The 21,812-nt window shown below is 71.3% G+C and overlaps 2 protein-coding genes across 7 annotated transcripts in view; both read left to right on the top strand.

Moving 5' to 3' along the window:
* Positions 1-14,544, top strand: part of RGS12 (regulator of G protein signaling 12) — a 79,320-nt gene extending 64,776 nt beyond the window's left edge. For 2 of the 4 annotated variants that reach the window (XM_051841604.3, XM_051841606.3), the window contains 9 exons: positions 715-791; positions 3,425-3,619; positions 3,696-3,769; positions 3,886-4,012; positions 4,938-5,034; positions 7,065-7,144; positions 9,784-9,937; positions 10,662-11,123; positions 13,788-14,544. In XM_051841604.3, the coding sequence (XP_051697564.2) occupies positions 715-791; positions 3,425-3,619; positions 3,696-3,769; positions 3,886-4,012; positions 4,938-5,034; positions 7,065-7,144; positions 9,784-9,937; positions 10,662-11,123; positions 13,788-13,978 (1,457 nt within the window). In that variant the 3' untranslated portion in view covers positions 13,979-14,544. Of the gene's footprint in view, positions 1-714; positions 792-3,424; positions 3,620-3,695; positions 3,770-3,885; positions 4,013-4,937; positions 5,035-7,064; positions 7,145-9,783; positions 9,938-10,661; positions 11,666-13,787 lie in introns of those variants that run through there. The other 2 variants (XM_089325108.1, XM_070067985.2) reach the window with 2 other exon arrangements.
* A 1,253-nt stretch (positions 14,545-15,797) lies between these two features.
* HGFAC (HGF activator) lies at positions 15,798-21,812 on the top strand. Of its 3 annotated transcripts, none has more exons than XM_070067987.2 (15): positions 15,798-15,931; positions 16,350-16,530; positions 16,626-16,722; positions 16,803-16,879; positions 17,383-17,505; positions 17,581-17,712; positions 18,282-18,392; positions 18,486-18,660; positions 18,750-18,838; positions 19,270-19,525; positions 20,016-20,155; positions 20,576-20,716; positions 20,783-20,931; positions 21,274-21,417; positions 21,558-21,812. In XM_070067987.2, the coding sequence occupies exons 1-15, from the start codon at positions 15,824-15,826 to the stop codon at positions 21,738-21,740; spliced, it is 2,106 nt and encodes a 701-aa protein (XP_069924088.1). In that variant the 5' UTR covers positions 15,798-15,823; the 3' UTR covers positions 21,741-21,812. The 3 variants fall into 3 exon arrangements, with proteins under 3 accessions (XP_069924088.1, XP_069924089.1, XP_069924090.1); XM_070067988.2 differs by having other exon boundaries at positions 21,274-21,411; XM_070067989.2 differs by lacking the exon at positions 21,274-21,417.

Here is a 21,812-nt window from a genome sequence, read left to right on the forward strand (position 1 = left end):
AGTTGGCTGCAACAGCTGGAGCTGGACCAATCCAGAGCCAGGAGCCAGGAGCTTCCTCTGGGTCTCCCACGTGGGTGCAGGGGCCCAAGGACTTGGGCCGTCCTCCACTGCTTTCCCAGGCCACAGCAGAGAGCTGGGTCGGAAGTGGAGCAGCCAGGACTAGAACCTGGTGCCCATGTGGGATGCCGGCGCTGCAGGCATGGCTTAACCTGCTGCGCCACAGTGCCGCCCCCGCCCCCACCCCCGCCCCAGGGAGTCTCTTGTCAGAAGCAGTGACAGCCGCGGGGTTGGGGGGGAGGCTGAGCTTGGCCTTGCCTGGGCAGCACCGCCCTCTCACTTCCTGCCCTCGCCCTCAGGGTCTTCAAAGCAGAGGTGGCTGGGCGCGCACTTTGGAGATGAGCCTCAGGCTGTGGGCTGTGCCCGGCGGCTGTGTGGCCTGGCCTCCGGGGAAGCCGAGCCCTGAGGCTCCAGCAGGTGTGGCTGGGAGAGTGTGTCCCAGGCGCGCGCTGGCGGCTGCACAGTGGCTGCCTGGAACCCGGCACAGGCCGTGGAGCCGTCAGGGAGTGGGTGGGTGGGTGCCCTGCGCCCCGGCTCCGGCTGGCCGCAGTTAGGACGATGACTGGACGCGGGGGTAGGTGCTCTGTGTCCTGTTTAAAGGGCGGGTGGGAGCCGGCCCCGAGAGGGGGCCCGGCTCTGAATGGCTGTTTCCTGCAGACGCCGCCCAGGCCAACGGAGGCCTGTGCCGCCGCGAGTCCCAGGGCTCCGTGTCCTCCGCGGGGAGCCTGGACCTGGTGAGTCGCCGTGGCCACAGAACACCCAGGGCCCGCCTGCCGCCGCCGGCTCCCCAGCCCCTGCCAGGATCCCGAGGAAGGACTCTGGGTTTCTGCCCAAGATCCTTTTCTAATGGAACTAACGTCGCTGACCTCCCACATTGAACCAGGCGCCTGGGCTTGCTGTCCCCTCTGGGCGTGGCACCCGGGAGGGCACTCGGCAGGCAGGGGCGGGGTCGTGGGCACTGGGAGGGTGCGGGCAGGCAGGGGCGGGGTCGTGGGCACTGGGAGGGCGCGGGCAGGCAGGGGCGGGGTCGTGGGCACTGGGAGGGCAGTGGGCAGGCAGGGGCGGGGTCGTGGGCACTGGGAGGGCACTCGGCAGGCAGGGGGCAGGGGTCGTGGGCACCCGGGAGGGCACTCAGCAGGCAGGGGCGGGGTCGTGGGCACTGGGAGGGCGCGGGCAGGCAGAGGCGGGGTCGTGGGCACTGGGAGGGCGCGGGCAGGCAGAGGCGGGGTCGTGGGCACTGGGAGGGCGCGGGCAGGCAGGGGCGGGGTCGTGGGCACTGGGAGGGCGCGGGCAGGCAGAGGCGGGGTTGTGGGCACTGGGAGGGCACTCGGCAGGCAGGGGCGGGGTCGTGGGCACTGGGAGGGCGCGGGCAGGCAGGGGCGGGGTCGTGGGCACTGGGAGGGCAGTGGGCAGGCAGGGGCGGGGTCGTGGGCACTGGGAGGGCACTCGGCAGGCAGGGGGCAGGGGTCGTGGGCACCCGGGAGGGCACTCAGCAGGCAGGGGCGGGGTCGTGGGCACTGGGAGGGCGCGGGCAGGCAGAGGCGGGGTCGTGGGCACTGGGAGGGCGCGGGCAGGCAGAGGCGGGGTCGTGGGCACTGGGAGGGCGCGGGCAGGCAGGGGCGGGGTCGTGGGCACTGGGAGGGCGCGGGCAGGCAGGGGCGGGTTTGTGGGCACTGGGAGGGTGCGGGCACTCGGCAGGCAGGGGCGGGGTCGTGGGCACTGGGAGGGCACTCGGCAGGCAGGGGCGGGGTCGTGGGCACTGGGAGGGCGCGGGCAGGCAGGGGCGGGGTCGTGGGCACTGGGAGGGCGCGGGCAGGCAGGGGCGGGGTCGTGGGCAGCCGGGAGGGCGCGGGCACTCGGCAGGCAGGGGCGGGGTCGTGGGCACTGGGAGGGCGCGGGCAGGCAGGGGGCAGGGGTCGTGGGCACCCGGGAGGGCACTCAGCAGGCAGGGGCGGGGTCGTGGGCACTGGGAGGGTACGGGCAGGCAGAGGCGGGGTCGTGGGCACTGGGAGGGCGCGGGCAGGCAGAGGCGGGGTCGTGGGCACTGGGAGGGCGCGGGCAGGCAGGGGCGGGGTCGTGGGCACTGGGAGGGCGCGGGCAGGCAGGGGCGGGTTTGTGGGCACTGGGAGGGTGCGGGCACTCGGCAGGCAGGGGCGGGGTCGTGGGCACTGGGAGGGCACTCGGCAGGCAGGGGCGGGGTCGTGGGCACTGGGAGGGCGCGGGCAGGCAGGGGCGGGGTCGTGGGCACTGGGAGGGCGCGGGCAGGCAGGGGCGGGGTCGTGGGCAGCCGGGAGGGCGCGGGCACTCGGCAGGCAGGGGCGGGGTCGTGGGCACTGGGAGGGCGCGGGCAGGCAGGGGGCAGGGGTCGTGGGCACCCGGGAGGGCACTCAGCAGGCAGGGGCGGGGTCGTGGGCACTGGGAGGGTACGGGCAGGCAGAGGCGGGGTCGTGGGCACTGGGAGGGCGCGGGCAGGCAGGGGCGGGGTCGTGGGCACTGGGAGGGCGCGGGCAGGCAGGGGCGGGGTCGTGGGCACTGGGAGGGCGCGGGCAGGCAGAGGCGGGGTCGTGGGCACTGGGAGGGCGCGGGCAGGCAGGGGCGGGGTCGTGGGCACTGGGAGGGTGCGGGCAGGCAGAGGCGGGGTTGTGGGCACTGGGAGGGCGCGGGCAGGCAGAGGCGGGGTCGTGGGCACTGGGAGGGCGCGGGCAGGCAGGGGCGGGGTCGTGGGCAGCCGGGAGGGCGCGGGCAGGCAGAGGCGGGGTCGTGGGCACTGGGAGGGCGCGGGCAGGCAGGGGCGGGGTCGTGGGCACTGGGAGGGCGCGGGCAGGCAGGGGCGGGGTCGTGGGCAGCCGGGAGGGCGCGGCACTCGGCACCTGTCTCACTGCCGTCTCCCAGTCCTTTGGTGTGGTGCACTGGCAGTCGTGCCGAGGGCGACTTCTGGCTTGGTTTACCAAATGCCGTGGGAAGCCACGAGGATTTGCTGGGGGTCTCAGCAGCCGCAGCCTGGTAGCCCTCCCCCCACACTCACTCAAGACAGAAGTGTTGCTCATTGCGCTCACGCCGGGGTCAGCGGGCGGTTCTGCTGGCCGGGCAGCTGGCGGCCGCCTGGTCCCCGCCGGCCCGTGTACCTCCCTGGTGGCTGCAGGGACCTCCGCCCCGTGGCCGCGCAGGAGCCCTTCCCCGTGCCTGGGGAGGCTTCCCGGGGCTGCGAGGAAAACCATGCCTGCTGTTACAGGAGCGTCCCGCACAGCCGGGGCCGCCTCCTGAGCCGGGGGGCCCTGGGCGACTCGGCTGTGAGCCGCGGCTGCTGGCCTCGGGAGGTGGCTTCGCCCCTGTAACGCCGGCGCCTGCCCTGTCTCCCTGTGCCCAGCCGGAGGCCTGCAGGACCCTGGCTCCCGAGAGGGACAAGGCCGCCAAGCAGTGCCGCATCCAGCTCCCGGACGGGACGTCCTGCGCCGTGGCCGTCAGGTCGGGCTTCTCCATCAAGGAGGTCCTGGCTGGGCTCTGTGAGCAGCACGGCATCAACGGCGCGGCCGTGGACCTCTTCCTGGTGGGCGGGGACAAGGTACTCACTGCGCGCGGCCCGGCTCTGCCCGCCCTCCCGCCGCGGGCGCCCGCTGAATCCTGGTCTCTGCCCCCAGCCCCTGGTGCTGCACCAGGATAGCAGCATCTTGGAGTCGCGCGACCTGCGTCTGGAGAAGCGCACCCTGTTTCGGTAAGAGGGGCGTGGCCGGCCAGCCACGGGCGGACCGGAGGCAGGGGCCGTGATGGCCGGCTGAGCCGGGCAGAGGCGGCGCAGGTGCCCCCGAGTGTGTCGCTGTCTCCCCCCAGGCTGGACCTCGTTCCGATTAACCGGTCAGTGGGACTGAAGGCCAAGCCCACGAAGCCGGTCACGGAGGTGCTGCGGCCCGTCGTGGCCAAGTACGGCCTGGACCTGGGCAGTCTGCTCGTGAGGCTGGTGAGTGTCGCCAGGTCGCTGTGTGCCCCTCACGCCCTCAGCCCCTGTGCTCCTGGGGCAGGTCGTGCCCGCCTGTGCCCGGGCTGGGGTTTGGTCCAAGGAAGCTGAAGTGAGAAACAAGTGACCCTGAAATGCCCCTCACCGGCTCCCCGGACCTCCGAGCACTCAGCGGGCTGCTGGCTGCAGTGGGCGGGGCAGGAGGGGGCGGGAGGAGAGCAGGCCCCCAGCCAATCACTGCCTTGGGTGGGGCGGGAGGAGAGCAGGCCCCCAGCCAATCACCACAGTGGGCGGGGCAGGAGGAGGCAGGCGGAGAGCAGGCCAGGTGGCCCGGAGCTGTCAGACCAGGCACAGTTTCCATGGCTCAGGGAGCGGCCAAGCCTCCCCCACCAGCCCCGCCCCACCCGCCAGTCACTCAGGGCCCTGCCTCGCCCCAGCCTCGCCCTGCCCCCGGCCCCGCCTCGCCCACCCCCTCTGCTCTTGCTCTGCTGAGACCCGGCCCCCGCCTAGCTCCTCCTGCCTCGGTTTCCCTGCCCGTGCTTGTGGGACGCAGGCCAGGCCGGCCAGGGCCACCCCCTGGTGTGAATCCACGTGCAGCCGGTGGTTACACTCGCCTGACCTAAGTGGGTCTTGTGGGCTCCCTGGTGCCCAGGAATGTCATAGGGGAGGCGGGGCCCTCAGAAGGAGCCCTGGCCCAGGCCGCAGGTCCGCACTTCCTGGGGCGGGGGGCAGGGAGGCGGCTGGAGCCAGGTGTCAGGACTCAGCCAGCGTTGCTGTGCCGAGGGGGGTGCCGGTGCTCCGGCAGGCGGCCTGTCCAGTGGGGCCAGTGGGTGTGTGACTCCCGCCAGGCCTGGGACTGCTTTCCGTCCCGTGCTACTGTTCCAGGAGTCTCCATCCTGGGTAAATGACGCCCTCTGTTTGCATTTAGAGTGGAGAGAAGGAGCCCCTGGACCTTGGCGCCCCCATCTCGAGTCTGGACGGACAGCGGGTCATCCTGGAGGAGCGGGGCCCTTCCCGGGGGAAAGGTGAGGGGCGCCTGTCACCCCGGCCCCGGCCCTGCCGCCCTCACCGCGCCCAGGGACCCGGGCTCCCACAACAGCATCTGCCCCGTCCCGCGGCGTTTCTCCAATGGGGTGCCCGCGGGGTGAGCAGCCCCGCTTCCCAGCATGCCCTGAGGCCCCGCATGCTCGCAGACCTGCTGGCAGGCGTCCTTAGCCACACTCTACAAAAGGGCAGCAGGGCCTCGGGGCGTGGCAGCCGGTCCGGGCAGCGGGTGGAGGCTGCACCTGGCGGATCAGCCCGAGTGTCGAGGGGCGCGGTGAGCGGAGGAGCCGGGCAGGCCATGCCCCCATGCCGGGCAGAGGCAGGAAGGAGGCTCCCGGGGAATGGAGGTGATGGGGTCGACTCGGTGTGGGACCCTGGGCCTGGTTGGGAGGGTGCGGCGGGGGTGGGGTGGGCAGGGCAGGAGGACTTGGTTTCTAAAGAATGTATTTATTTGAAAGGCAGAGTTACAGAGGGAGAGAGAAATCTTCCACCCTCTGGTTCACTCCCCCAAAAGGCCACAATGGCCAGGCAAAGCCAGGAGCCAGGAGCCAGGAGCCAGGAGCCAGGAGCCAGGAGCCAGGAGCCAGGCTGTGACCGCACCTCCCTTGCACAGGTTGCCGGGAGAGCGTGGTCAGCTAGCAGGAGGCTGCGGGTGGCCGCTGTGGCCAGGTCCTGCTGGGCCACTGTGGTCTGCACTGCACCGAGGTGTGCGGGGTCCGGAAGCCCAGCCCTGCCCCGGGGCTGCCTGCCTCGGAGCACCGCCCAGGCTCCAGAGAGGACCACCAGGAGGCTGAGTGGCCCGGAGCCAATTCCCGACAGCCCTGGGCTGCCTTGCCCTCAGCAGAGCCTGACCCGTGACAGCTGTGGCCCAGGCAATTCCTGGGGCTCCTGAGCTGCGCTGTCCGTGTCCCACTGGGACCCCCATAGTGGGGCTCCATGCCCCCCTCTCCTGTTCAGCCCCCCACTCGCTGAAGAGGGGAGGGTCTCCACCAGCCTGTGCCTGCCCTAGAGAATGCTGGTGTCTGGGTGGCAGGTGGCCCTGGCGCGGCCCGTGCCTTCTCTGCCGCTCCCGCCGGCTCTAGGGGTGTGGGGGGCTGCGCAGCCCTGTGTGGAGCAGGGTGCTCGTCTGTTGGGTCTGGGCTGGAGAGAGGTCTCGACCGTGATGCCGGTGGAGGTCGTGTCTAGAGACGCGTCGTTCTCAGCTCTCGCTCCCACTAACAAAGGACGTGAGACGAGCGGCTTGGGAAGGAGGGGCTGGCTTGGCTCGCACTGCGGGAGGCTCGCGGTGCGCGCCCGGGGGAGGCAGAGGCGGGTGTCGCTGTGCCCCGGCAGCTGCAAGCACCTGGCTGCTTCCCCGTGATGGACGTCTCCACCCGTCAGTGCCAAACCACGGCTTTGGCACTCAGGCACCTGGGCAAGTTCGGGAGCTGAGTCACCTGCACGTGGGGGGAGCCGGTGCTGCGGCCTAGTGGGTGAAGCCGCCGCTGTCCACACCGGCATCCCGCGTGGGCGCCCACTGGAGTCCCCGCTGCTCCACTTCCGATCCAGCTCCCTGCTAGTGCGCCTGGGAAAGCAGCAGAGGGTGGCTCATGTCCCTGGGCCCCTGCACCCACATGGGAGACCCAGACGAGGCTCCTGGCTCCTGGCTTTGCCTGGCCATTGTGGCCTTTTGGGGGAGTGAACCAGAGGGTGGACGATTTCTCTCTCCCTCTGTAACTCTGCCTTTCAAATAAATACATTCTTTAGAAACCAAGAATACGCGCACCAAATAGCACGTGGATGCAGGTCGGTGTCGCTAGGTGTGCAGAGAAACTGCCGCCCCGCACGCCGGCCCAGGGGCCAGCTGCACTGGGCAAGGACAAGGCCGAGCCTGGCCGAGGCCAGCGCGAGACGCAGGGACAGCACTTGTCTTGGCTTCTCTGCAGCGCTGTGGCGGACACAGTGGACGCAGACTGCTGACCGTTGAGACGCGTCTGTGACTTCTGTCGGGGTAAAGCTTGTCTCTGTTCAGCACCCACAGAGAGACAGAGAGGTGCAGCGGCCAGACCGAACGTGGCTGCGGCTTCCGGTTCCAGGAGTCACTCGGCTACGGTAATCCCCGCTCCCTCCACCCACCGCGGCTCCGCATGGCACCCGCCCTGCTTCCTCCCCGCCAGGGGACAGCTCCACCAGCCCCCCCTCCAGGGTACAGCTCCACCAGCCCCCCCACTCCAGGGCACAGCTCCACCAGCCCCCACCTCCTCCAGGGTACAGCTCCACCAGCCCCCCCTCCAGGGTACAGCTCCACCAGCCCCCCCCCGCCAGGGGACAGCTCCACCAGCCCCCCCCCACTCCAGGGGACAGCTCCACCAGCCCCCCCTCCAGGGTACAGCTCCACCAGCCCCCTCCAGGGTGCAGCTCCACCAGCCCCCACCTCCTCCAAGGTACAGCTCCACCAGCCCCCCTCCAGGGTACAGCTCCACCAGCCCCCCACCAGGGTACAGCTCCACCAGCCCCCCCTCCAGAGGACAGCTCCAGCAGCCCCCCCTCCAGGGTACAGCTCCACCAGCCCCCCCACTCCAGGGTACAGCTCCACCAGCCCCCTCCAGGGTACAGCTCCACCAGCCCCCCCACTCCAGGGTACAGCTCCACCAGCCCCCCCACTCCAGGGTACAGCTCCACCAGCCCCCTCCAGGGGACAGCTCCACCAGCCCCCCCCCTCCAGGGGACAGCTCCACCAGCCCCCCCACTCCAGGGGACAGCTCCACCAACCCCCCCCAGGGTACAGCTCCACCAGCCCCCCCTCCAGGGTACAGCTCCACCAGCCCCCCCCAGGGGACAGCTCCACCAGCCCCCCCCTCCAGGGTACAGCTCCAGCAGCCCCCCCTCCAGGGTACAGCTCCACCAGCCCCCCCTACTCCAGGGTACAGCTCCACCAGCCCCCCCACTCCAGGGTACAGCTCCACCAGCCCCCCCCAGGGGACAGCTCCACCAGCCCCCCCTCCAGGGTACAGCTCCACCAGCCCCCCCTCCAGGGTACAGCTCCACCAGCCCCCCCTACTCCAGGGTACAGCTCCACCAGCCCCCCCTCCAGGGTACAGCTCCACCAGCCCCCCCACTCCAGGGCACAGCTCCACCAGCCCCCCCCTCCAGGGTGCAGCTCCACCAGCCCCCCCCCCAGGGTACAGCTCCACCAGCCCCCCCCTCCAGGGTGCAGCTCCACCAGCCCCCCCTCCAGGGTACAGCTCCACCAGCCCCCCCCCCTCCAGGGTACAGCTCCACCAGCCCCCCCCTCCAGGGTACAGCTCCAGCAGCCCCCCCCCCTCCAGGGTGCAGCTCCACCAGCCCCCCCTCCAGGGTGCAGCTCCACCAGCCCCTCCCGCCTCCTCCAGGGTAGAGGCCCCTCCCCCAGGGTGCAGGTCCAGCAGCCCCTGGCCCTCCCTGATGAGCCTTTGTCCCCCGAGGTTTCTGCTCAGGGTTGCACCACATTCTTCGGGGTCTCCCCCCAGCTGTGAGTGCCAGCCTCCAGCTCACTCTGCGGCGGGTGGGCTGTGCGTCCCTGGCGCGTGTGTGCACGTGTGCGTGTGGGCTGTGCATTCTTGGCGTGCGTGTACGTGGGTATCAGGAGGGGCTGTGTCCCTGGTGCATGTGTGCATGTGTGTGCGGGGTGGGCTGTGCATCCCTGGCGCGTGTGTGCACGTGTGCGGGATGGGCTGTGTCCCTGGCATGTGTGTGTGCATGTGCGTGGGTGGTTGGGGTGGGCTATGTGTCCCTGGCACGTGTGTGCGCATGTGCGGGTGGGCTGTGCATTCCTGGCGTGTGTGTGCGTGGGTGTGCAGGGTGGGCTGTGTGTCCCTGGCACACATGTGCATGTGTGCTTGGGTTGTGTGTCCCTGGCTCACGTGTGTGTGTGTGCATGGGTGTGCGGGGTGGGCTGTGTGTCCCTAGCATGCGTGTGCGGGGTGGGCTGTGCGTCCCTGGCTCACGTGTGCATGGGTGTGTGGGGTGGGCTGTGCGTCCCTGGCACGCATGTGTGCGTGTGTGAGATGGGCTGTGTGGCCCTGGCTCACATGTGCGTGTGTATCTGGGTGTGCGGGGTGGGCTGTACGTCCCTGGCACGTGTGTGCATGTGTGCGTGGTGGGTTGTGTGGCCCTGGCTCACATGTGTGGGTGTGCAGGGTGGGCTGTGCATCCCTGGCACGCGTGTGCAGGGTGGGCTGTGGGGCCCTGGCACGCGTGTGCAGGGTGGGCTGTGGGGCCCTGGCGCATGTGTGCGCGTGTGCAGGGTGGGCTTTGGGGCCCTGGCGCACGTGTGCACGTGTGCGGGGTGGGCTGTGCATCCCTGGCACGCGTGTGCGGGGTGGGCTGTGGGGTCCTGGCACGCGTGTGCGGGGTGGGCTGTGGGGCCCTGGCACGCGTGTGCAGGGTGGGCTGTGGGGCCCTGGCGCGTGTGTGCGCGTGTGCGGGGTGGGCTGTGGGGCCCTGGCGCGCGTGTGCGGGGTGGGCTGTGGGGCCCTGGCGCGCGTGTGCGGGGTGGGCTGTGGGGCCCTGGCGCGCGTGTGCGGGGTGGGCTGTGGGGCCCTGGCACGCGTGTGCAGGGTGGGCTGTGGGGCCCTGGCGCGTGTGCGCGCGTGTGCGTGTGCGCGGGGTGGGCTGTGGGGCCCTGGCACGCGTGTGCGGGGTGGGCTCTGGGCCCTGCGCGCGGCCCTGTGTGGGATGTACACCAAGCTCTGGCTTTCCTTCTGATGCAGGGAGCGGAGCGAGCGCTAGGCAAGTCTAATTCTATTAAAATAAGAGGAGACAATGGAAAAAGTGCTAGGGATCCCCGGCTTTCAAAGAGAGAAGAATCTATTGCAAAGATTGGGAAAAAAAAATATCAGAAAATTAATTTGGACGAAGCGGAGGGTACGTGTCTTTCTACACCTTGCACGATCTTGAGTGACAGGCGTCGGAGCCCGCTCTGGGGGACCGGGGGTGGGCTCCTGGCCTCCCAGCCGCTCAGCCTCCCCCTCCCACGCCCAGCCCTGACGAGAGCTCCGAGGGAGGCACGGTCCGGGCTTGGGGGGCCAGGAGCCCCGACAGGGAGAGAGGGTCCTTCTCCCCAGAGCGGCACCCCAGGGCATCAGAGCTGACAGCTGTCACGGCCTGGCTGCGAGCCTGGCCCGGGAGACCACGGGCCCAGGAGCACGTGTGCGCGTCCCGCCCAAAGCTTGCGGGCTGACGCAGAAAGGAGAAGCGTGGCCTGACTCCTGCGGTTGCTTTGAAACCCAAAGTGAAATTGAGACGCGTCGCCGCCGAGTGGGGAACTTGAGTTCCAGGGGGAGCCAGCGGGCGGGGCTGCAGGCGGCGGAGGCCTGTGGTGCGAGGCGGGTGACCCCAGGGGCGCGTTGGGGCCGGCTGCCCCCCCAGCTGAGGCTCTGCCCCGGGTCCCGCCGCGGCGTCCGCCTCGTCCTGGGAGGGGAGCTGCTTGGGCGGGCGGGCAGTGCCCTCCCTAGCGGTACCCGTGCCTAGTTGTGAGCCAGCGCGTGGCTGCTCCAGTGCCGAGAGCAGCGCCCCGAGGGCCGCGGCGACCAGAGCTTTGTGCGCCCCGTGGGTCTAATCGTGGCCCGTGTGGCTTCCCTCCCCGTAGAGTTTTTTGAGCTCATTTCCAAGGCTCAGAGCAACAGAGCAGAGGACCAGCGCGGGCTGCTGAGAAAGGAGGACCTGGTGCTGCCCGAGTTCCTGCGCCTGCCCCTGCGCTCCCCGGACAAGGCGTCCCCGCTCAGCGAGGCCGGGGGCTCCAGCGACAGCCCCGCCACCAGCTCTGGCTCCGCCCACAGCCCCCCCGGGCCTCCTGGGACCACCCCACCTGGGCAGAGGCCTCCCGGCGGGCCCTTCTGCGCACCCCTGCCCCCCGCCCCCCACGCACAGGAGGGTGCCACGCACATCTGGAAGAGGCAGTCGCGGGAAGTGGAGGCCACGGCCATCCAGACTGTGGAAGACCACCTGGCTGAGCTGACCCTGGTGGGGGAGGGGGACATCGGCAGCCCCAACAGCACGCTGCTGCCGCCACCCCCCAGCCCCCAGGACACCCCCGGACCTCCGCAACCAGGTACCTCCACGTTCTGATCCTGCCCCAGCACAGGCGCGGCCGCCGCGGGGGGGCGCTCCTGGGCTGTTGGCGCCGCCTTCCCCTCTTCTGGAAGGAGGGGCTGGGGAGCAGCCAGCGTCCAAGCCTGCACCCGTGACGCGCGGGCACCGTGGCTCCTGTGCTTTGCACCGCCTGCCTGCCCCGAGCGGCTCAGGGCGGGACCGCGAGCAGGCGCGAGCGTCCGGAGTGGTGGGAGCGTGAGCTTTCCCTGTGAGCCGGGGCACGGCCTGGGCCGGGCGTAGAACCGAGCGAGGCCCCCGGGCGCAGCCAGCAGGGACGACGTCCCCGGAGCCCCGCTGCCAGCCCCTCTCTGGTGTTGCCGGGCCGGGCCGGGCCGTGGTGCGCGGCACTCAGATCTGCCCGTCGTCTGTGGGCGCCAAGCACGCCCCCGCCGCACTCGCGGGGCGGGGCGGCCCGTCTGCATGTCTGCGTGTGTACCTCCCTGGGCCCCGGAGCCGCGGCCCACGCATGTGTCCAGGGCAATAAACGCGAGAGCTGTCACCGCACTCGGCTGAAACTCTTCTTTCGCACTCGAGTTCGCTTTCACTGCAGGGCTGCGGGAGCCCACGGGCGGGAGGCCTGTCCCAGGAGCCCCGCCCCGCAGCAGTGGGCGTCGCCCCACCTCCAAGCCACCCCTCTTCCTGCAGGGGCGTCGGGGAGCCTCCAGGCCGCAGCCCCTCCCTCCGGTGTTGCTCACTCCTGGGGGGGGGGGGTCGGGTGCACCTTCCTCCCAGCTGGGAAGCCGCGGGCCGGGATGAGTGTGGAGCGGTCCGAGTCCCAGACGGCCCCGGCAGAGCCAGCGCAGTCCTCTCCTTCCCCGGCCCAGCCCCGCGCACTGAGCAGCCGCAGGACGGAGGCCCCTGACCTGGAGCCTTCATTCGCCAGGGTCTCAGCTGCCAGGGTCCCCCTGGTGTGTGGCCACGACAGTCATGTCCACGCACCCTAACCCGCCAGGGTGGCCGTGACCCAGGGCCAACCATGCCTGCGCCCTGCGGGGAAGGCAGCCAGGCCACTGCCCTGGTGCGGCTGGAGCCCCGGAGCCCCCGGCCCCAGACTGGACCCCAGCCCTGCTGACCAGCTGCTGAGGCCTGGCTCCGCCCCGTGGCACCCGCCCCGCAAGCCCTGCCCAGCCACTGTGGGCTCCCACGGAGCCCCCTTGTGTCCACCTGTGGGGCAGATGGCCCGGCCTCCAGGTCACAGGGCAGACGCCCGTGATGGGGGTGGGCGGGCCTGGCTTTCTTGGGGACACAGCAGCCCTAGGGCGGCCACCCACCCAGGACTGTGAGGTGTCTGGGGCAGCCGGGGTGCCCACTGGGGCCCAGCCCTGTGGTTGGTGTCTAATGCACCCACCTTGAGACACCCCCAGGCCTGCCCAGCCCTCCGGGGGTCTCCCCTCCTGGCCCCCAGCTGCACCCACCAGAGGCCCACAGAGAGGTCTGCCCTCCCCCCAGCACCCCCAGCCCCAGCCAAGTGCAGATGCAGTGCAGACAAGGCCAAGGCCCCGGGGACGCCCAGGCTGTGGGCAGTGGCGGGGTCCCTGGCCTCTGCCTCCCTCTGCAGCCCCCTGGGGTCTTCCTCAGAGTCCCCTGTGCCCTGTGAGCTTCTAAGGCCACAGGGAGGTGGGGGCGGGGCTGGGGTGCAGAGCAGAGTGGGTCCCGGGCCTGGAGCTGAGGCCAGACTCCCGCACGGCAGGCCTAGGGGGCTGAGGGCGTGCCCCTCTGGGCAGGCGGGGAGCTGGGCTGACACAGGCCCCACCTGGTGGCCGGGGCGCTCGGGCGCTGCCTCCACCTGGGCCCGGCCCACAGCCTGGGGCTGCCAGTGACTCAGGAGAGCCTGTCTGGGCTGGGCAGGCAGGAAGGGCGGGCCTGGCCTGGGGAGCAGGGGGCCGACCCCATCACAGCATTGCCGGTGACCAGAGGCCCTGGTTTGGAGGCCACTGGCCAGCACCTGCCCCCTGAGGCTGCTTCCTGAAGCCTGGGGCTATGGTACAGGGCCCGGTGCCCGGGGAGGGTCCGTGGGAGGGTCCGTGGGAGGCGCGGGCCCGGCTGCTCCTTCCTCCAAGCGGGGAATGTGCCGGATCAGATGGGGAGATGGCTTCGGGGGCTGGCCTGGGCTCCGCCAGCAGAGGACTGCTCAGGCCCCGGCGAAACCCATGTCTGGGGGCTGGGTGGCGGGTGCACACCGGTGGCCAGGAGTTGGGAGCAACTGGGGCCAGGCCTGAAGGCTTTGAGGCCAGGTGTGGCCCCCGCCCCCTGGGTCCAGGCCCCCACTAAGCAGTAGGCAGGGTGGGGGCCGGGAGGCTGTGGAGACATGCCCCCTCTGTCTTGGGGCCCCGCCCACTGCCAGTGGTCACCCTGCTGTCCCAGCCCCTCCCCCGCTGTCTTCCCTCCTGCCTCACAGCGCACACTGGCCCAGCTCCCCTGGCCCACTGGGGGACAGAAGCAGAGGGGAGGAGCAGCCTTGGCAGAGCCTGCCAGGAGATGGCCACGTGGGCAGGGTCTGCACATGTAGGGAGGGGCGGGCGCCGTGCTGCCCGGGAGGGCTGAGGGGTGTTCCGGGGAGTGGGCGGGCCTGGCGGGTTCCAGGACAGCCCAGGCAAGTGACAGCGTCTCTCTTCTCTGACAGGAGGCGGGGCCCGTGGCAGCCGAGGCCTCGTGGTGGACAGGACCGCCGGCGTGGACCTTGTCCCGGGGGGCAGCGTCGTGGAGATGCAGTCAAGCCCCCGGAGGGCGGTCGCTGGCGGGCCCCCAAGCCCAGCCCTCCCCGGCGAGCCCACCCAGCCCACGGCCAGCGCGTACCACGCCACTTTCGTCTGAAGCTGCCCAGACCCTGTCCTGGAGTCCCCCACTGGACACGTGTGCGGGGCCCCAACCTCGAGGGGCAGCCGCGTGCGTCCTGGGAAGTGGGACCGTGAGCGCCTGGGAGAGGACGGGACTGGCCTGGCCCTGGGCCTCCTGGGCAGCCTGGTGGGGACAGGGGCCAGCCGCCAGGGCCGCAGCGGCAGGAGGTGGAGGAGAGGGCTGGGGGGGGTGAGGCGGCCGCAGGCGCCCCGGGCCAGGCCCTGCAGGTGCTGAGCGTGGCCTCCGGTGCCCGGGCCTGTCCACACCGCACCACAGAGGCAGGGCGCCTCGGCCCTCTCCAGCGTGGCGTCAGCGGGTGGGCGGGGCTCCACTGCCTGCCGTCCCCCCGCCCTGTCCGGCACAGCAGGCGCAGCCACGGCGTGGCACAGCTGCCCACCGCCCTGCCCGGCGTGGAGCTCCCGGCTCCTGGCTCCGGCCTGCCCAGCCCCGGCCGCGGCAGCCACCTGGGGGTGGCCAGCGGATGGAAGACCCGCCTCTGTGTCACTCCGCCTCTCAAGTCAATAAATAAATCTCTAACGAGCGCCAGGCACGTGGAGTCGCCAGAAGGGGTGGCCCAGGCGGTGGGCGGGGCCGCGCGGGGGCGGGTTGCGTCAGAGAGCCCAGCCCTCGCCCAGGTCACCGCACGCCCGCGAGGCGGCAGGCCAAGAGCGTGGTGAGCCCTTGGGTGGCCCCGGTGGTCACCAGTGGGCGACCTGGATAGGGCCAGGGAGGCACAGGAGTGGAAGAAGGGCACCCAGCATCCACTGTGCACCTAGTACCCACTGTGCACCAGTACCCACCGTGCACCCAGCACCCACTGTGCACCAGTACCCACCGTGCACCCAGCACCCACTGTGCACCAGTACCCACCGTGTATCCAGCACCCACTGTGCACCAGCACCCACTGTGCACCCAGCATCCACCGTGCACCCAGCACCCACTGTGCACCAGTACCCACTGTGTATCCAGCACCCACTGTGCACCAGCACCCACCGTGTACCAGCACCCACCGTGCTCCCAACATCCACTGTGCACCAGTACCCACTGTGCACCAGTACCCACCATGTACCCAGCACCCACTGTGCACCAGTACCCACCGTGCACCCAGCATCCACTGTGTACTCAGCGTCCACTGTGCTCCATTACCCACTGTGCACCCAGCACCCACCGTGCCCAATGCCCAACATCTGTGTACCCAACATCGACTGCCCTGCTACCAGCCTCCACCATGCATCAGTACCATCTGTGTATCACGGTGCACCCAACACCTACTATGTACTAGTACCCACCATGCCCCCAATACCTACTGTGCACTAGTACCCACTGTGCACCCAACACCTACTGTGCACTCAGTACCCACTATGTCAATTCCTACCTAGCACCCAGTACTCACTGTGCACCCAGCACCCACAGTGCCCTAGGACCCACATGGAGCTTTGGGCACGCAGCAAGGCTGCCACACCGCCAGGCCAATCCCCAGTAGCCAAGCGGGGGAGTCGCTGAGTCACTGTGAAGCTGGCCCAGGGGAGCTGCCCCTGGTTCCCGGAGGGTCCCCCGCCCCGTCCAGGGAGGCTCCCTCAGGCTGGGCCCCATGTGTGCCTGAGGGCGGGGCAGCCCTGGGCTGGGGGCGGTAGCGCGGGCCGTCCCGGCTGCAGTGTCAGAGCCAGGACAGTGGGCGCTGCCCGAGAGCAGCAGGTGCGCCCGGGGACGGCTCCGCGCGGGAGGCAGTGGGGTTAATCATTGCCAGGCGGCCCTGACCCCCAGCCGCCCCTGCGGCTCTGCTCCCGCCCCCGCTACCCCACACGCCAGCTCACGGAAGCCATGGGGCGCCGGGCCTGGGTCCCCTGCCCCTACCCCCGACCCAGGCTGTGCCCCCTCCTGTTCCTGCTGCTGCTGCCGCCTGGGGGGGCGCAGCCTGAGGCCGGCAGGGTGAGCGACCCCCACCGCCGCGTGGCCCAGGGCTTCCTGTGCCCACTCAGGGTCCCTGGGACGAGGCCAGAGGGAGGCCTGGGCTGGGCCGTAGTGCCCAGGGGTGGGGGCAGCTGGTTCCTGGGGAGGCTGACGTGGCCGGGCCCGCAGGGAGCTGTCCATCCTGTGGGTATGGGGGCCACCCCTCTCGCTGGACCTCTGTTGGGCCCTAATACCTGAGGGAGGGGAGCGGGGGCCCCTGAGGGACGGAGCCTGGCGTTCAGCCCTGGGCGATGGGTTGCATAGGCAGACACATGACCCCAACCAGCCCCCGTATGGGGGAGGGGACAGGCCACCCAGAGGCCTTGGGACCCCATGGGAGGACTCGGGGTTCAGGCGCCCCACACCCATGCCTCACAGCAGTTCCGGCTCCTCCTAGAACTACACAGAGGCCCCAGAACCCAAGACCACAGCGACCCCTGGGACCCCCGTGACCCCGGCGACCTCCGTGGCCCCCGAGACCCCAGCTGCCAGTGCTCAGGAGACAGAGGGACCCCGAGGTGGGGGGCTCCCGCCCCTGCCGGGTGCAGTTCCGCCGAGCAGTGGCCCTGGGGGCCCAGGTGGGTCGGGGCCCTGGGAGGCTGGAGAAGAGGGGGGTGGGCCGCGTGGAGCCGTGCGAGCCCCATGCCCTGCCCCCCTCCCCCCCCCCCCGCAGTGCTCACGGAGGCCGGGCAGCCTTGCAGGTTCCCCTTCCGCTACGGTGGCCGCATGCTGCACTCCTGCACCGCGGCGGGCAGTGCCCACCGGAAGTGGTAGGTCCCCAGCGGGCGGGGGCCAGGGCGGGCGTGATGGGGGGTGGAGAACTGGGGTCAGCGCTGGCGTTGCCCCCAAGGTGCGCCACGACTCACAACTACGACCGGGACCGGGCCTGGGGCTACTGCGTGGAGACCCCGTCCCCAGAGGGTTCAGGTGGGTGCCAAGGCTGGCGGGCTGTGTGTGTGCAGCCTCGTGCAGCCGTGTGTGTGTGTGTGTGTGTGTGTGCGTGTGTGTGTGTGTATTGCAACTCTGTGTGTGTGTGTGGGTGCAGCCTGAGCTTCAGCTAGGAGTGTTAGTTTGGGGAGGGGGCATCAGGGTCAAAGTGCCAAGTAGGGGTGGGGCCATCAGCTCAGGACACAACATTGGGGAGAGGGGTTCCCAGAATCCCACCTTCTTGGGCCTGTGTGGCTGTGTGGCGATTGCTGGTGCCAAGGCGCCCCCTGGTGGTGACGCCAAGCCCTGTGGCCACAGAGGCAAGCCCAGTGTCGGGGGTGGGGCCAAGAGAGGGAGTGGGCAGGTGCTCGGAGGGAACGGACCTGTCCAGCGCTGAGGGTGTCAGGCTTTTAGGGAGCCGAGTGCACATCTGGGGGTGCGCTGCCTCAGTGCGGGGGGCCTGCCTCCTGGGTGGCCCCTCAGGTCCCTGCTGCTGCCCGCAGCTGCCGTGGACCCCTGTGCCTCCAGCCCCTGCCACAACGGAGGCTCCTGCTCCCGCTCCCAGGACCCCGCGTCGTTCCACTGCACCTGCCCCGCGGCCTTCACCGGCAAGGACTGCCGCACAGGTGAGCCGGGCTGGGGGCCGCCAGGGCTAGGCTGGGGGCGGATGAGCTGAGCGGACTGCACCGTGCCGCCCCCAGAGAAATGCTTCGACGAGACCCGTCACGAGTACCTGGATCTGGGCGAGCGCTGGGCACGCGTGCACCGTGGCCACGTGGAACAGTGTGACTGCGTGGGCGGTCAGGCCCAGTGCCAGAGCGCCCGCCACACAGGTGCGCATGGCCAGACAGGGGTGCCTGCCCCAACCCCACCCGAGGGTCCCCCACCCCACCAGGGGCCCTGCTCCCACCACGGGGCCCCAGCTCACCCGCCACACAGGTGCGCATGGCCAGACAGGGGTGCCTGCCCCAACCCCACCTGAGGGTCCCCCACCCCACCAGGGGCTCTGCTCCCACCACGGGACCCCAGCTTGCCCGCCACACAGGTGCGCATGGCCAGACAGGGGTGCCTGCCCCAACCCCACCCGAGGGTCCCCCACCCCACCAGGGGCCCTGCTCCCACCACGGGGCCCCAGCTCGCCCGCCACACAGGTGCGCATGGCCAGACAGGGGTGCCTGCCCCAACCCCACCTGAGGGTCCCCCACCCCACCAGGGGCCCTGCTCCCACCACGGGACCCCAGCTTGCCCGCCACACAGGTGCTCATGGCCAGACAGGGGTGCTGCCCTGGCCCTGCCCCCCCAGGGTCCCCCACCCCCTGCACCAGGGCCCCCAGGGAAGGACCGGACCCTGTCCCCTCCATGGGGCCCCAGGGCCTGGGCCTAGCCTCTGGTGCTGCCCCAGCTTGCATGAGCAGCCCGTGCCTGAATGGGGGCACCTGCCACCTGATGGTGGCCACCGGGACCACCATCTGTGCCTGCCCACCCGGCTACGCGGGGCGCCTCTGCAATGTCGGTGAGTGGCACGGGGCCGAGGCCGAGCGGCGCCTGGGGCCAGCGGCGGGGTGGAGCCAGCGGGGCCACCTCACGGCCTGCCATGCACCCCCAGTGCCCGCCCAACGCTGCTTCCTGGGGAATGGCTCCGAGTACCGTGGCGTGGCCGACACCGCCGCCTCGGGCCTCAGCTGCCTGCCCTGGAACTCCGACCTGCTCTACCAGGAGCTGCATGTGGACTCGGTGGCTGCTGCGGCCCTGCTCGGCCTGGGTCCCCACGCCTACTGCCGGTCAGCTGCAGGCCCAGGCCCCCGGGGCGCCTGCCGGGGAGGAGGGCTGCGTGGGCGGGGACACCCCTGCCACCGTCTGTGCCCCCCAGGAACCCGGACAGGGACGAGCGGCCCTGGTGCTATGTGATGAAGGACCACACGCTCTCCTGGGAGTACTGCCGCCTGGAGGCCTGCCGCGGTACGCCTGGCCCCGGGGGGGGGCTGTCACCCTCCCGCCCCAGCCCCTCCCCTGGCCACTGCCTGCTCCCTGGGATGAGCAAACGAGCGCCCAGGGTGGCGAGCGGGCGGGCAGCGGGGTGAGCGGCACAGCTGCCACCCAGCCTACACGCGGCTCTGCCCCAGGGGCAGCTGTGACCCGGCTGGCCAGTCGGCTGGAGGCTGGGCAAGGTGAGTGGACATGCAGCAGGTGCCCTCGAGTCAGACCCTCGCTGGGCAGCCCCCCAGGGCTCGCGCGCTGGGCTGTGGGGTCCCAGGAACAAAGGCCCTGAGGGTCCATTTCCCTGGCGCTGCGGATCAGGAAAGTGAGGGCCTGGGCCCTGGCCCCTCATGGGTTAAGGAGGGTGAGTACTGGGCCCAACGGGACTGTGACCTGGTGACCTTTGCCCCCAGAGTCCCAGGCCAGATCCCAGCACCCGGTCTCCGAGGTGCTGGTGACCTTGGCTGAGCCGGCGGCAGCTGGACGCCCCAGCTGCGGCAAGAGGCACAGGAAGAGGAGCTTCCTGCGGCCCCGCATCGTGGGCGGCTCCTCCTCGCTGCCCGGCTCCCACCCCTGGCTGGCCGCCATCTACATCGGGAGCAGCTTCTGCACGGGGAGCCTGGTGCACACCTGCTGGGTGGTGTCCGCCGCCCACTGCTTCTCCAGCAGGTGCCCGCGCAGGCCCCGGACCCCCCATCTGCCCCTTGGCCCGCCACGCCTCACCTGCTTGGCCATTTGCCGTTCCCTGCTCAGAGCCCCTGAGCCCCCGCCCCTGCCAGAGCTGTTCTGGGGGGGGGGGCACGGCGGGGGGCTGCTGGTGAGGAGGGTCTGTGAGGACTTGGGGCGGGACATGCCCCCACGCGGCTGCCTAGCTGTCCCCGGCCCCCAGCCGTGGCGAAGGCTTGGCGCTGGTGGCTGGGGCTCCGGGGCTGCTGGGGCTCACCCCAGGCGGGTGGAGACCCTCCCTGCAGATCAGAAACTACCCAGGCTGAGGGCGAGGGCTGACCACGGCGGCGCAGGCTCTGTGCCCAGCAGGGGCGCGGGGCTGCATGGACAGACAGGAGCTGGAGCGGGGCCAGGCGGGGTGGGACTCCAGCCCCTCCTTGTTCCCCCACACTGGGCGGGGCCAGGGTTCAAGCAGACGCCCCCACCCTCCCAGCCCCCGCAAGGAGAGCGTCACGGTGGTCCTGGGCCAGCACCTCTTCAACCAGACCACGGCCGTGACGCAGGTGTTTGCCATCGAGAAGTACATCCCCTACTCCCTGTACTCCGTGTTCAGCCCCAGCGACCACGACCTGGGTGAGCTGGGGGCTCACAGGCAGACCGGGGAGGGGGCAGGGCGGGGCGGGGCTGTCCGGGGGGGGGCCCACACCCCGAGCTGGGGGCTCACAGGCAGACCGGGGGCGGGGCGGGGGTGGCTGTCCAGGGGGGGCCCCACACCCCGAGCTGGGGGCTCACAGGCAGACCGGGGGCGGGGGTGGCTGTCGGGGGGGGGCCCACACCCCGAGCTGGGGGCTCACAGGCAGACCGGGGAGGGGGCGGGGCGGGGCTGTCCGGGGGGGGCCCACACCCCGAGCTGGGGGCTCACAGGCAGACCGGGGGCAGGGCTGGCTGTGAGGGGCCCCACGCCCCGAGCTGGGGGCTCACAGGCAGACCGGGGGCGGGGCTGGCTGTGAGGGGCCCCACGCCCCGCTGGCCTCTGACTCCTCTCCCGCGCAGTCCTGATCCGGCTGAAGAAGAAGGGCGAGCGCTGCGCCGTGCGCTCCCAGTTCGTCCAGCCCATCTGCCTGCCCGAGCCGGGCAGCGTCTTCCCCGCCGGACACAAGTGCCAGATCGCTGGCTGGGGCCACGTGGACGAGAGTGAGTGGGGGCGGGGCCGGGAGAGCCGCGGCCTGCGGGGCCCGCCCTGAGCCGCCGTGTCCGCAGACGAGAGCGGCTACTCCAGCGTCCTGCGGGAGGCACTGGTGCCCCTGGTCGCCGACCACAAGTGCAGCAGCCCCGAGGTGTACGGCGCCGACATCACGCCCAACATGCTCTGTGCCGGCTACTTCGACTGCAAGTCGGACGCCTGCCAGGTGAGCGGCAGCCGGCCCCGCCCCGCCCCCTCCCGCCCCCTCCCCGCCCCCGTCCGCGCCCTGCCCCGCCCACTCCCTGCCCCGCCCACTCCCCGCCCCCGCCCACTCCCGTCCCCGCCCGCGCCCTGCCCCGCCCACTCCCCGCCCCACGCCCTGACCTGCCCGTGCCCCGCCCACTCCCCCCGCCTCCGTCCGCGCCCTGACCCGCCCCACGCCCCGACCCGCCCGCGCCCCATCCCCGCCCACGCCCCATCCCCTTCCGCGCCCTGACCCCGCTGGGCCAGTTGGGCAGCACCCAGGACTTCTGGAGTCTCCTGGTGTTGGGGGGCACCGCTCACACAGGGAGCGCAGACAGGCGCCTGCTGGCACCCACCCCGCGTGTCCTGCACCTCGGGCCCAGGCCCCGTGGCAGCCCTGACCTCAGGAGCCAGCAGTTGCCCGTTGAACAGCGGAGTGTGGCTCCAGGAGCTCCGTGGGGAGGCAGGGGTGGGCTGTGGGGGGCGGGAGGGGTCAGCCCGGCTTGGCGGGGGTGGGGGGGAGGGGGTCTACCCACCCAGCCGCCCAGCAGCCCTAGCAGTCCCGGCCGGTGGCCGCGGGGCGGGGCTCTGAGCCGGCTCTCTGTCCAGGGCGACTCGGGCGGGCCCCTGGCCTGTGAGAAGGACGGCGTGGCCTACCTGTACGGCATCATCAGCTGGGGCGACGGCTGCGGGAGGCTCAATAAGCCTGGCGTCTACACCCGGGTGACCAACTACGTGGACTGGATCAATGACCGGATTCGGCCTTCCAAGCGGCCTGTGGTTCCCTCCTGAGCCCCCAGGGGCGCCTCCCGCCTCCTCTGCAGGCCCTCCCCCAGACAATAAACAGGATCCCACCACGCTGCC

Source organism: Oryctolagus cuniculus, chromosome 2 (genome assembly GCF_051225735.1).
Source record: "Oryctolagus cuniculus isolate XC-2025 breed Fujian yellow rabbit chromosome 2, ASM5122573v1, whole genome shotgun sequence".
Taxonomy (NCBI): domain Eukaryota; kingdom Metazoa; phylum Chordata; class Mammalia; order Lagomorpha; family Leporidae; genus Oryctolagus; species Oryctolagus cuniculus.

Excerpts from the sequence above, each read along its gene's own strand:
- HGFAC (XM_070067987.2), top strand. The coding sequence starts at position 15,824 with ATGGGGCGCCGGGCCTGGGTCCCCTGCCCCTACCCCCGACCCAGGCTG. Across the intron at positions 18,661-18,749 it reads GGTCCCCACGCCTACTGCCG|GAACCCGGACAGGGACGAGC; the intron begins GTCAGCTGCAGG and ends TGTGCCCCCCAG. Across the intron at positions 20,717-20,782 it reads CTGGGGCCACGTGGACGAGA|ACGAGAGCGGCTACTCCAGC; the intron begins GTGAGTGGGGGC and ends CCGTGTCCGCAG.